Source organism: Delphinus delphis, chromosome 6 (assembly GCF_949987515.2).
Source record: "Delphinus delphis chromosome 6, mDelDel1.2, whole genome shotgun sequence".
NCBI lineage: Eukaryota > Metazoa > Chordata > Mammalia > Artiodactyla > Delphinidae > Delphinus > Delphinus delphis.
Window position 1 is genome coordinate 2,190,689 of NC_082688.1, and position 13,644 is coordinate 2,204,332.

Sequence of the window (13,644 nt, forward strand, 5' to 3'; positions counted from 1 at the left end):
GCTCGGCTTTGCCGCCGCCAACCTCCCCTGTGACCCCGGGCCAGTGGGCACTCCGTCTGGACACCCGGACACGCAGTCCCGTGTTCTGGACCTGGGAAGGCGGCCTCCCTGCTCGTGGCCGCGGCAGCAGTCAGCAGGCAGCTGGGCCGGCCTGGCCGGGCTCCAGAGGCGCGGAGCGGGTTAAAGTGTGCGCCAGGCCGGCCGGCGGGCGGCGGGAGGGGGGAGCAGCCTGGTGGGAAGTGTGAGTTCCTCCCTGTCTGCCTGACAGCTATAAAGGCCGCCGCGCGGCGGAGCTGCCACTGGGCTGCGCGCCTCCCGGGAACCCCCTCTCGTGGGTGCTCTTTGAAGTGGAGGAGGGAGGCGGCGAGAGGGAGGAGAAGGAAGGGAGAGAGGCCCAGCCCGCCGCCCTCTGCGCCCCGAGGCTCCCCCGCACCGCGCACCTGGCGCCGCCTGCCCGCAGCAGAGGCTCGGCCCCTTTCGTCCGAGGACAACCTGCTGACCCCCGGCCAGGTAGGCCTCCTCCCCGCCGTCCCGCTTCCCGCCGCAGCCCTGCCAGGGCGCGAGATGCAGCCCCAAGCGCGTGCATGGCATCCCCGGGCCCCTCGGGGGAGCCGTTATGTAACAGGAGCAGGGCTGGTGGGGAGGGGTCCAGACCCTCCGAGCGTGGGCGCGGGGGGCCCCTCAGCTCCTAGCCTACCGCGCCTGAAGCCCTTGTTTGCACGGCAAGTCTCTCCCGCCGGCCGGTGGCTGTTTTTGGACCCCAGGGAGGGATGGGTCCCGCGTGAGCCGGGCCTGGCCTGCAGCCAGCGGTGTCTGGGAGCCTTAATGAAAACCAAGTGTGCAGCCGCTCAGCACCTGTCTTCAGCCTGCAGGCAGGAGCCGGGGCACAGACTAGCCAATGGGACGCCGAGGGGCCTCTGTGCCTGCGGGAGGCTGGGGCGTGTAGATGGAGGCCTGCGGGGGAGGGGCGGCAGCCGGCTGGAGCGGTGGCAGGCCGCCGGCCGGGAGGTGCGGATCTCAAGGGCTCTGGCTCCAGGCTCTGGGGTGTACTGCCGCCTCGCCTGGGGCAGACAGAGGGCAGAGACATTCTTGGGGTGTGAGGGTGTCATTGGCGTAACTCTTGAAAATTTGCAGGTGCTTGAGCTGTGCGGAAACGAGGGTTTGAAGGAGGAGAGAAGGGGGCAGATGTGGACTTAGTTTCAGGGCTGGCAGGCGTGGGGGAGGGGGGCTCTCCTGCCTCCTCTCCCTGGAATTAGTCCCTGAGTTTGCTCTGGGGGCTGGGGGCTGGTCGGCCACCTGGCTGTGTTGCTTCGGGCAAGTTGGCTCCCCTCTCTGGTTCCAGGCTCTAGGGGGTGGGCTTGATGGCTTCGGAAACTCCTCCAACCCCTGGCAAGTGACAACTCGGGACCTGAGACAAACCCTGGACAGAGGCCGCTGTAGGCCCCACTCCTCCGTCTCAGGGACAGATAGGGGAGGCTGGGGGCCCGGGAGGCTGCAGGCCTCCCTTGACCTGACCCCTGGCTCGGAGGTCCAGTAGTGTTCTGTGCTGAGGGTGCTGACTTCTTGGGAGACAGCCCCGTGGTCCTACGCCACCCTCGCTCCAGCACTCCGGAGGCACAAGCTGTGTGTCTTCTCTTGGGAAGGAGGGGGCACAGACGCTTGGGCTCTGCGCAGCGTGGGGTCCCTCAGGGCAGGGGGAAGCTGTGTCCAGGGAGGGAGAGGGCCTGGCAGAGCCTGTGGCGTCCACGGCCCCCTCCAGCAGCTCCATGTAGCCGACGGGAAGGATCGTTCTCCCACGTGGCCAGCAAGTGCTGAACAGATAAAAATCCCAAGGTGCTCTTGGTCGGGTCCACCGGCCGAGGTAATGGATCGACCCTCAGCGCCTTCATCCAGTGGATGCAGCCTGGGCCTATAGGTGTCCCTGGGTTTCTCTCCAGGCGTTCCCCAGGCAGCTCAGCTATTCAGAGGCAAAGCGTGGCCCATGTCCCCAGATGCCCTCAGATCAGGTGGTACGGGCGTAGCGTGCACACCACCACCCTAGTGTCTCAAGCCCGTGCAGGCATCTCTAATCGTTCATTGAGCCCTCCCAACAGGGCCACCAGACCGCCACTACCAGCCAATCCCAGATAACCTCAGGCCACAGCACTGGGTGGGCTCCGGGAGCTTTTCCCCAAAGCGGACTCCAGCCAGCTGCAGGAGGAGCTGGACCTGGCCTGGCAGTGACTGTGCCCTTGCTTCCTAGGATGGGTGGCAGATGGCAGCCTTCACGCTGGGCCTGGTCCCTGCTGGCTGTGGCACTTGTGGCTGGGGGTGCATCGTCCACAGGGGCCGTGGTGAGTGGGGCGCACGACCCTTCGCCCAGGTGGGCTGACGCTGAGGGCTGGGCGGCAGACACGGGGCAGGGGTCCGGGGGTCCTGGAGTGCCTTCCCAGATCCCCTCCCGCTCCCGGGAACGTGCCTTACAAGCCAGCGAGGCCAGCCCCTGCGTGCGGGGCTCCGGCCGCTCCAGAGTCCTTGCTGATTCGGCAGGACAGGGGCTGACTGCTCACCTTCTGAGAGAAGCCCCGGAGTGTGGCGTGTAGACGGGCGGGTTTGGGTCCCGCAGAACCCAGGCTGCTCGGGGAAAAGAAAGGATGGTTAGGCTCAGCCTCAGGATCCCGCCAAGCTCCCAGGATGTTCCAGATCCCCAGATGGGGCAGGACCCGAGGCCCACAGCTCCCTGGGAGGCCCCCCAGAGACCGTCCTGGAGATCTGAGCCTAGGCTTCGAGCAACCCACCCAGGGGGCTGTGTCCTCCTGTCCAGGGCACGGGGACGGCAGGCCCGTCCGGCCAGGTGCTCCAGCCTCCTTCTAACTGTCGTGGGGCCTCTCACCCAGGACAACAGCCCAACATCCAACAGCCTGGAGGCGGGCACCGATGCCACCGCCTACTGGTGGGGAGAGTGGACCAAGTGGACGGCGTGTTCCCGCAGCTGCGGGGCTGGGGTGGCGTCCCAGGAGCGGCACTGCCTGCAGCAGAGGTGCGGGGCTTGGGCACGTGGCCCTGAGGGGCTGGCGTGGAAGTGGGGCCGCCTGCACGGGAGAGGGAGGCCTGGGAGGTGGGGGGGTCTCGGGCCGGGAGAGGGGTCTTCAGGTTGAGGCTGCACAGGCCAGGTGAGCAAGTCAGTCTTTTCATTGGCTTCCGTTGAGGACGTGGCTTCTGTTGGGTCCCAGGCAACAGCGTCCTGGGGTTCGTCCTGCTCCATTTCTAGTGCTCTTTCAGTGAGGGGCCAGGCCCACCCTGGGTTTCTCTTCTGAAGACCTGAGTTGAATAAACATGGGGGAAGCATAAGGTGCAGTGGTTACTGTTGGCCAGACCTGGGTTCAAATCTTGCCTCGGCCACTTCCTAGCTGTGTGACCTTGGGCAAGTCACTTAACCTCTCTGAGCGTCCGTTTCCTCATTTGTGGCGTGGAGATTATGCTCGAGTCCACCTGACGTTTCTGAGAATACAAGAGACAGTGTGTGGGTATGCACTGCAGCACGGGGCCCATACATGGGAAATGTGGTTATTTTATTACTAACTCTGTGTCCTGAGACCCTCTGCTGTGTGCTGGGGATAGAGAGGTGAATTGGATCTCACCCCTCCCCCTGAAGAAGGGGCTGAGAAACACCCTCAAACTACCTGAATACCTGTGACGTGAGAGGGCTCTGGTGCAGCAGCGGGGCTTGAGTGGGGAGGAAGGAGGCCTCAGTCAGAGGAATCAGAGCAGGCTCGGGGGCAGCGTGGTGGAGGAGTAGCCCAGAGGCCGCCCAGGAGCAGAAGCAGGGTCAGGGCTGCAGCCCGTGTCCTCCCGCCAGGAGGACGTCTGTCATGGGCACTGGGAACCGGACCTGCACGGGCACGTCCAAGAGGTACCAGCTCTGCAGAGTACAGGTGAGGCTCCGCCAGCCGGGACCCCCTCCCCCATCCCCCTTCTCTGGCAGGTCTCAGGGCAGCTTCCCGGTGGCCCTGGGCCCTCTGGACACTCTGTCCAGGGCCTGCCACTTACACCCTGTTGAAGAGAAGGGTGGTGAGGGCCTCCGGGCTCAGAATCCCCCCTTCCGGCATCAAATCAAATTTGTGGTGCCCACCACGGGCTGCGGGCACCTGAGGGGAAAAGGACCCACTTCTGCTGGCGGAACTCCAGCACGACCTCAAGGTCTGGGGTCTAGGGGCGCGCGCGGCCCCTGCACTCAGCGTGAAGCCTGCTCGCGGGTCTCCCCGGGGGACTGGGGTCACCGGCATCCCCCCTGTGCGCCCGCCTCCGCTCTCTGCGCCCTCCACACCCAAACCTTCTCTGTCGGTCGCGTGCTGCACCGAGGTGGCTGGGTCTGGGCAGGAGGTGCTGACCCTGGCTCACCCTCCGGTCACCTCTTGATGGGGCCAAAGCCAGTCTGAACCAGACCCCCTGGACCGGGGGCGGGGCAGAGAGATGATGCTGTGCGTGTCCCCATGTCCCTGCGTCCACGTGTCTGTGTGTCTGTGTGGGCACACGGGGGGAGTTAGGGGCTGGAGGGAGGCGAGCGGCCATGACCTCTGTGCTGGCCTCGCTGGTCAGCTGCCCTCCTGACGTGAGCTCGGGAGGGAGCCCTGGCCCAGTTCGGCTTCTGGCCGCGGCGTGAGCAGCTGGGCCCCGCGCAGGCCCCTCCCCTCTGCCCCACGGGCCCCTCTTCTGTGAAGTCAGGCCCACGCAGTCAGTGCCCGTGTCCCAGGCACTGTGGCTGTGGATGCGGACACGCAGATGGGCTCCTGCCCGAGGACGCGGGGTGCGTGGGGACCCCGCGCGAGCACCGCCGAGGCCGGTGTCCCTGCCGCTCCATGTGCGGCCGGGGAGAAGGCCGGGGCGGTGGGACTGAAAGGATCCAGCCCAGAGCACGGGGAGGGCCAGCACACGTGGGTGCTGGAGGCTTGGTCCTCCCTCCCTCCTTCCAGAGAGCCCGAGAGACGGAGAGCACGGAGGAGAGCCACTTCCTGCTCTGCCTGGACAAAAATGCTTTTGTCGGGCCGAGTCCCTCCCAGAGCCTCCCGCCCTGTCTTCCCGCTTCCCAGGAGTGTCCGCCGGACGGGAGGAGCTTCCGCGAGGAGCAGTGCATCTCCTTCAACTCCCGTGTGTACAACGGACGGACGCACCAGTGGAAGCCGCTCTATCCCGGTACTGTGGCCCTGGGCCACCCAGCAGGGAATTCTCTGGCAGGATCTATACCTGAGGGTCACTTCCTGGGGCCTGTGGGAGGGAATGTCCTCGTCCAGTGGGTAGGCAGGTGGGGAAACAGGCCCAGAGGTGGCGGGGGGTGGGTCTCGTCCAAGGTCATAAGAAGTTCAGGCGGCAGCGTAAATGACTTGGCCTCTCCCGCTCACCGGGTAAGTGCAGGGTCCCCAGGACCGGCAGCCCAGGGCCATCAAGTCGGCTCAGACCTCCTGCAGAGGGTACACTGCCCCCCACTCACAGGGTGGCAGAGGCTGGACTTCCAGAGCCTGGGCTGGGCCAGATCACCTGCATCTTGGTCCGTTTCTGCCACTGAGACCCCAGGCAAGTTCTTTCCATTCTCCAGGCCTCCGTTTCCCCATCTGTGCCATGAAAGAAGGGCCGTCTCAGTGCGGGGGAGGGGAGGTCCCTGACCCTGGCCCCCACCAGCCGCCCTGAGACCCTGTCTCCCCCATCAGATGACTATGTGCACATCTCCAGCAAGCCGTGCGACCTGCACTGCACCACCGTGGACGGCCAGCGCCAACTCATGGTCCCCGCCCGCGACGGCACGTCCTGCAAGCTTGCCGACCTGCGAGGGGTCTGCGTGTCTGGAAAATGTGAGGTTGTTCAACATTGTAGCAGAAGTACCACCGGTCTCCTTGCGCCGGCCGCCCACCTGTCCACCCAGGCAGTGGCGGCCCCGGGGCCCGGGCCTCAGCGCCCTCCCAGCAGCCTCTCCACCTCCCTTCCTGCAGCCCATCGGCTGTGACGGGGTGCTCTTCTCCACCCACACGCTGGACAAGTGTGGCGTCTGCCAGGGGGATGGAAGCAGCTGCACCCACGTGACAGGCAACTACCGCAAGGGGAACACCCACCTGGGTAAGAGCCCCTGCCGCTCTGGGTCCAGGGCCCGTGGGATCCTGCCGCCGGCTGCTAAGTGACTGTGCAGGGTCCTTCCCCTCCTGGGCGCCCTGATCCTCCACCCAGGCCCAGCAGGGCTGGCCAGTGGCTCTGTAAGGCCCCCATTAGCTACAGGAAGAGCAGCAGCTCTGTGTTGAGCACCTGCTGGATACCAGGTGCCGCAGTGCTCACAGGGATTGGGGACCACATCTGACCCAAGCGCAGCCTTCAGGGAGATGTTAATACCATCCTTAAAAGGGGGAAACTGAGGCATGCGTTCCGTCCTCACCGCTGATATGAGATTGAGGTCTGGGCGCACAGATGCTGGGGCCTAAGCTCTCAAACCCTAGTTTCAAGGTCTGAAGCAGTGCCCAGGCTCCCGCCAGCTCTGCGCCGGCCGCAGCACAGAGCCAGCCCTCCTGGGGGTTGGGGGAGGGGCGGGCACGGGGTCTGTGCCTGTGACAGGACTTTGCACTTTTGGAAGGATATTGCTTCTAATACTCAGTCTTGAACTGAATACATTCCTGGGTCTCAGTTAATGCTTGTGGGATTAAACTGGGTTATCACAGCCTGCAGACTGGGAAAGGCAGGGCAGCTTGAAACCCATTTGACAGATGGGGAAATTGAGGCCCAGGGTGGGAATTGCCGGCTCGAGGTCCCTCAGTGAGGCCAGGTGCGTCTGGACTAGAGCCAACCCCTCGAGAGCCCCCAAGGACCTGGCTGTCGGGACCCCCACGTGTCCTGGAGGTGGAGGGGACGGACACTTTCGGAGTTAGAGTTACAGGGCTTGGACGAGAGACCCAGGGATGGACATGCCGACTGAGGAGAGGCAGGGTGAGGACAGGAGGGGTGTCTCTAGCGGAAGCCCAGCCGGGCAGGGGTCTGAGTAAGGCAGGGCGAGCGCAGTGGGCAGAGGCCGCTTTCTTCAGAGGCCTAGCCGTGGGAGGGGCGCGGGCAAAGACATCGCGCCTTTCCTCCCTTCCTTTCACAAACCTGCTTTTGGGACCTTCCGCCGGATGCTGGGGCGTCGAGCTGGCAGAGTCAGGGTTCAGAGGGTGCGTCTCTTTCTGAGCGCCTCCTGGGTGCCAGGTGCGGCAGTCAGGTTCATGCCCGCGTGGAGCTCTCAGCTTGGGGGCCCGGGGCTGACCCTTACCCAAGCCCACCTATAACTCTACCAAGTGCACTGCACGGAGCCAAGTGCAGCACGGTTAACTCGCTCCCGGCTCTTGACTCCAGGTGGGGACTACCACTGCTGTCATTTTACAGATGTGGAAACAGAGAGGTTAAGAAATTGGGTTAAAGTCACACAGCCAGAAGAGGCAGAGGTGGGTGTGAACGCAGACAGCCTGCTCCCGGGTCTGTGGTCCTAAGCGGTGACCCACATGCTCCCCTGGTAGATGTGTGCGAGGTAGCTCGGAGCTGGGTGCTCATTTAAAAACGAACACATATAAACCTTCATTTAAGTAAATGATATTTAAGCAAAGTCATCATTTCCTAATCGTTTTACCTCTATAACTCTTGTGTCTGTCAGCTGGAAATACTAGGGCAGCAGGTAAACGACTGTGTCCCTTTTCCCGACTCTGCGCCCAGCGACACAAGCTGGCAGCCTGACATCGGCCACAGTGGGTGGAAGCGCTTGTCCTCCGGAAATCGGCCGATACTGCAGGTCACAGCTGCTCCTGTCCTCCTGCCAAGAGAGCCAGTGGTTAGGCGTTTAGGGGCTCCCCGCGGGCCGGAAGGACCAGCTCAGGGTCTTCAGGGGGCCGTAAATGGGGGCGGCCGGCAGGAGCGGCTCACCTGGCAGGCGGGCCCACGTGCCCCTCGGGTGACTTGGGCATCGACCCCAGCAAACCTGATTCGAGAAGCCCCTCACCACCCTCTCCCAGACGGCTTTTCACTCTGAGGGCTTTAAAACAACCTCCCTCCTTCTCCCAGCAAACCCTCTACCACCTGCTGGCAGCACGGTCCCTTCCTCAGACCTCTGCCCCCCAAGACCCTTGGTCCCTTTGTGGGGGGCTCTGTGAGGGTCTCCGTGGCTGCCACCCCACCTGACTGGGGCCTTCGATGACAGGCCCTGAGTTGGGGCCTCGTACTTTCTCATTTACACCTTTGAATGTAGCAAACCTTTAAAATCAACGTGATGGTATGACAACGTGGGTTTCTAAAATAGCACCTCAGGGCCGGGCTCTGTGCTACCCAGAATCTCCTCCGTCATCTAGAGTGGGGGCCGTCATCCCTGTACAGGCGAGAAAACTGAGGCCCAAGGGCTGCAGCAGCCTTCTCAGGGTCACCTTGGTGGTAGTGGCAGAGCAGGACCCACGTATGTTGACTCCGGCAGACTTATGGTCCCTGTGGCCTGTGGCGTGCCTCGGAAGGAGCAGGGCAGGTACCAGGGAGCATCTCCCGCAGCCTTGGTAGGAAAGCGTCTCGGAAGCGGGGAATGCTGGGGCCGTGCTGGAGCAGTGGGTCAGCTCTCCCGCGGCAGGGCGTGTTCCGCCAGGTCCTGGACTTGCCTCTTGGGCCCCAGGTGCGCAGCTCTGGCGGCGGGGAGGGGCTGCCCTTAGACGCTGCCCCTCACACGCCAGGAGTGCAGGAGGGTGGTGGCTGCCGTCCTGCAGTCGAGAGGCAGTGGCCACAGCCGGCCTGCCGCTCACCGTTGTTCCGTGTCCCCCAGGTTACTCTCTGGTGACCCACATCCCGGCCGGCGCCCGAGACATCCAGATTGTGGAGCGGAAGAAGTCTGCGGACGTCCTAGGTGTGTATGTGGGGCCTGGGTGGCGTCACAGGGGCTTGTGGTTTCGCGTGGGGTGCAATGTGTGGGTTCTGTGTGGACAGGGGACACTTGACCTTGGGTCCCTTCTTGCAGGAGAGGGATGGCCCCAGAAGCCAGAGTTTGACCTGGGTGGGTGCACGTGTGTAGCATGTGGCGGCGGTGGTGGGGGTGTCGTAGGGAAGCTGACCTCACCCCCATGTGTGCAGAGGTGTTGCACTCAGAGTTGCTTAATAATGGAGGGGGTCATGACTCAGATAGTGAGTTCCCTGTCCCTGGAGGGCAAGGCACAGGCAAAAGCTGGAGGTGCTGGCGGCGGCCTCTCTGCTCCCCCCGCTGCCCCCCCAGGTCCGAGGAGTGAGACTCTGGGGCTGAGAAGGTTGAGGCAGAGCGAGAAGGAGTAGGTGGCCAGTCTGAGGCCAAGGGTGACGAGAAGCAGGGGTGGGATTCAAACTCCCGTCTGGGGCCCTCGAGTTGATGTTTCGGCCACTGGACTGTCTCTGGTGGGAAGCTGGATTCAGGATGGGTCCTTGAGGATTGTGGAGTCATTGGCATGGTGACTGAGGAGGTGAGGCCCCACGTTGGTGACAGTTTCTGGAAGGGCTCCCTGTGCAGTGGGAAGTTGGCGGGGCAGTGCACCTTGTCTGCACCCCGGGGGAGCCCCTTCTGGACGAGGAGGGCAGATACTGACATCTGTGAGCCGATCTGCGCAGGGCAGGTGGGGGACCCCGGGCAGGGCTCACCTCCCTCCCTCTCAGGCCAGCTTCTCGGGGGCCAGGGCTGGTGGGGCGCGACCACCCTTCTAAGGGGACGCTGGGGTGGAGGGTGGGTCTTTGCTAAAGGTCCTCAAGGTTGAGCTCAGCACGGGCTCTCAGCCCTTCAGGCCCCGGGGCCCCAGTGCCTGGGGCCCTGAGCCCCAGCCCCCAGCCGGCCGGTCTGCACGCTCCAGGCCCCAGCCCCTGCGGCCCGAGCACGGGGGCCAGGCCTCTGCCAGGCCGGTTGCTCTGTGGCCCGCTGGGAGGGTGGTGAGGCCAGGAAACACCGTGTTCCCAGAGCTGGCTGCAAAGCCATCGTTCTTGAAACAGACGCGTGGAAATACCAAGGGCAGCCTCGGAGCACTGGGAAAGCCGCAGGAAGGAAGGTCGTTACTGTCAGGAAACAGGTTTGGACTCGGGCCGGGGATTTAACCCTGTGCACGGACCCAGCCCGTCCGTGTCCCCCTCGCCCAGCTCCCGCTCTTGTCCCCGTTAGTTTTCAGCGTCGCCACATGGAGGGTGTTTTTCCAGCAGACGCGTCCTCCTTGCTGCGTCTGCCTGATAATAAATTAACCGCCCGTCTCCTCCGCTTGGAGTTGCATCAGAAGCTTTGGAAGCTGGACTCTTCCCCACCTTCGGGCCAGTTCCTGGCACGGGCTCTAAAGAAACCCTCTGGAAGACACACTGTCCCCGAGGTGGAGCCCCGCCCCACGGCCCCGGGCCTCCCAGGGAGGGCCAGCCGTCCCGCCTCTGGACAGATGTCCCAGCCCGTTGCGGGGGGCCGCACGTGCGTTCCCGCTGTCTGGGCGTCATCGCGCTCCAGTTCTGGGAGTGGATGTCCTTCTGAAGTCCTTGGTTCCAAGTGTCCACCGGCCTCAGAGAGAGGCTGACTGGGAGCCACACGGCGGGGAGTGGGCCGATCCGGCCCACGGTCAGCCGGGTCCCCCGGTCTGGGCAGCAGAATGTCATGCTCCCAGCGAGAGCACGGAACTGGTCAGCTTGGGGTCGGGTAGGGCCTGCTGGGGCCGCTGGGACAGGGCTGCAGTGCTGCTCGGCCTGGGCCCTGGTGGGGCACTACGGTCCTCTCCCCGTGTCGGGGGAGGGGAAGCTGGGGGTGCCAAGTCAGCCCGGCTCACATGGGGAAGTCTGCAGCAGAGCCAGGCAGGGTGGCCCGGCCCCAACCTGGCGGACACCTGCTGTCCAGCGTGTGTCTCGACCTGGCCGCTTGGTCCCTATGCTTTACCTCACCTCTCAGCCCCAGGCCCTTTGGGGGCGGCAGGAACGGCAGGACCAAGTGGGCCCTGGGCCAGCCACCCTCAGTCGTCCAGACAAGCCCTTGTTTATTTTAGGCTGATAGGAAGGAGGGCCCACATCTCCCTGGCCAGGGCCACATGCCGTGTGCAAACAGAGCGTCCCACTCCCACGACGTGCAGTTTCCTGTCTTTGGGTGTTTGGGGAGGGTCGCAGGGATCCACAGGTTGGCCAGAGGCCCCGAGTGCGAGGTCCTGCCCCCCACCCCATCCCCACTCCGGCCGCTCCGGCTCAGGTGACCAGGCAGCTGTGCCCTTTCAGCTCTTGCAGATGAAGCCGGCTACTACTTCTTCAATGGCAACTTCAAGGTGGACAGCCCCAAGAACTTCAACATCGCCGGCACCGTGGTCAAGTACCGGCGGCCCATGGACGTGTACGAGACGGGAATCGAGTACATCGTGGCGCAGGGGCCCACCAACCAGGGCCTGAACGTCATGGTGCGTGGGCCGCGGCTCCGGGGCTTCCCCAGAAGCCGGCAGCAGGCGGGGGGCTTCCGGGCCAGCGCCTCCACGCATCTCGGGGTGGGCCTCGTTCCTTCAGTCCCTCGTTCACTCACTGAGTCACTCCCTCGACCCAGCCCTCACTCAGATTTTCATTCCTTCACTAGTCTCCCATTGACTCATTAATTCATTTACCTGTTCACTTGTTCACCCAAGCACCTGCTGACTCACACTCTCACTTGTGTGACCCTCCTCTCCCCTCCCTCCCTCCCTCCTTCCTTCCTTCCTTCCCTCCTTCCCTCCTTCCTTCCTTCCCTCCCTCTGTTAGCACCCCTGGAGGATGTGCACAGCAGGAGGTTCTGTGCAGGGCATCAGGAACTGTGTGGGGAGATGAGGACAGAAGGCTGGGTGGGGTACAGGGATGCAGGACCCACTCCCCACTCCACAGGTTGGGGTTCAAGCCCCGCATGGAGTTCCCTACCCTCAGCCCCATGGACACTGTGGCATTCCTGCCAGGTCCTCGATGCTGAGGGACCATGGCGGTGCTTGTCACGGCTGTCCCCCTGATGCTGCACCCAGCATGCTCATGGCTTCTGGGGGGAGTGCGTGGGGCGTGAGCAGAGGGCAAGAGAGTTTGGCTTGCTATGGCCAGCTTGCCGGGACTTTTCCTGTGGCTACTGTCTAGAAATGAATGGCATTGCCGCTTGGTTCCCCAGATCTGAAAAGGCAGAGGAATTATCACCGAAATCAGGTGATGTCAAGAGGCTCTTGGAGGCCTGCCGGCTTTCATGGAGGCTGAGGGATACGGTGGGGACAGAGCCCACCCACCTGACCAATGCCAGAGGCTGGCCCATGGCAGGGGGCAAAGACGTTCTGTCTCTCACCCGTTTGTTTCGTGCCCCTCCCAGGGTGGGCGCCCTGTAGTGTGCCTTAACAGATGCTCCAGAGACCTTCACATGTTACGTCTCCACCACTGATCCAACGGCGCGTGTCTTCTCCAGACCTCCTCATGCCCCATCTTAAAGTCTTTTCCATCCAGGCTCCCGGCCAAGCCAAGTGCACTGCCCACGAGTCAGGATTTATTCTTACTTAGGGCCACTCTGCCTTCCAAACAGATTGGGTGACCACCTTACAGTACGGCCTGCAGCCCTCTGGGAGGATTTTCCTTCACAGCAATCCCATTTTCAGCTCACACCCCCCGACCAAGCTGCCGCAGCTCAGAGCCGAGTGTTGCCATGTCGCTCCTCTCTGTCTTCACCCTAAGGGCGCTCCGTGCAGCCGTAGCTGTGAGCTGAGAGAGGGATGCTGGTACCAGAGTCCTGGATGCTGGGAGGCTGGCTCACCCGCTCTTCCGTCCCTCTAGCCCTGGACTGCTGCTGGGCCCTCCTGACCCCGTAACTTAACGGAGTTGAGAGACCTCATGTTATCATGTTCGGCTCTAGCTGCGTGGGTCACTTGATGTCCTGCGGTCAAAGGGTCATCTCTAGTAGGGTCTGATAGCACACCAGGAGGTTTTTTCAAATAACGTCTATCTATTTTAGGTGATATGGCCCTTCCTCTAGAACACTAGGGGTCTACGTTATCATTTTCTTAGCAAAGTTTGCCAGAAACGCCACAGTCCTTCTTTCCCCACCACAGACACCTTTACTACTGCAGGGGCTGCTGGGTATTACAGCCCAGGTGGTGGGCTGCTTGCATCACAGCCTGGGCCTCCTGCAGAGCCCTTTCTCCTCAGGACCCCACTCAAGGCGATTCCAGTATATGGATTGGACCAATATTCCCTGATGCGGAAATGTTGTGTCCTAAATTCTTCACGATTGGGGGCATGAGATATGATGTTTCCCTTTATTTTCAAGGAGATGTCTTGTGCTGCCCTAGAGTACTGGACCCTGAGATTGTCACTGATGTGGGGCCAGTCTTCACAGGGGTTAATCGTCAATCCTCTGGAATACGTATGTTATGCCAAGGCCTCCAGTGCCCCTTCCTGCTCATCAGGTCTGATAAACATGATGTCGTCAATGTAGTGGACCAACGTCATGTTCTGTAGGACGGTCCAGACCCGTTTGTACCGTGTTATGACGGGAAGCGGGAGAGTCAACCATAGCTCTGGGTCAGAGCGCTAAGTGTATGAAACAGAGCGCTTCTGCTTCTCCTTCCTGATGGGGGTAGAAAAGAATTTGCCAGATGGTCAACTTGAGGGCATGTTAATCTGCTCTAGAAAGGATGCCACATCTGTCCCAAAGCTGCAGCTGGGGCTACT

General features: G+C 62.7%; 1 protein-coding gene across 3 annotated transcripts in view; it reads left to right on the forward strand.

The window, feature by feature from the left end:
* Positions 1-365: 365 nt before the first annotated feature.
* The window catches only part of ADAMTSL2 (ADAMTS like 2), a 35,205-nt gene continuing 21,926 nt past the window's right edge, over positions 366-13,644 (forward strand). Inside the window, exons 1-9 of one of the 3 annotated variants that reach the window (XM_060013832.1) lie at positions 366-510; positions 2,243-2,333; positions 2,877-3,019; positions 3,839-3,914; positions 5,070-5,172; positions 5,685-5,830; positions 5,964-6,087; positions 8,783-8,863; positions 11,206-11,381. In XM_060013832.1, the coding sequence (XP_059869815.1) occupies positions 2,244-2,333; positions 2,877-3,019; positions 3,839-3,914; positions 5,070-5,172; positions 5,685-5,830; positions 5,964-6,087; positions 8,783-8,863; positions 11,206-11,381 (939 nt within the window). In that variant the 5' untranslated portion in view covers positions 366-510; position 2,243. Of the gene's footprint in view, positions 511-2,242; positions 2,334-2,633; positions 3,020-3,838; positions 3,915-5,069; positions 5,173-5,684; positions 5,831-5,963; positions 6,088-8,782; positions 8,864-11,205; positions 11,382-13,644 lie in introns of those variants that run through there. The other 2 variants (XM_060013831.1, XM_060013833.1) reach the window with 2 other exon arrangements.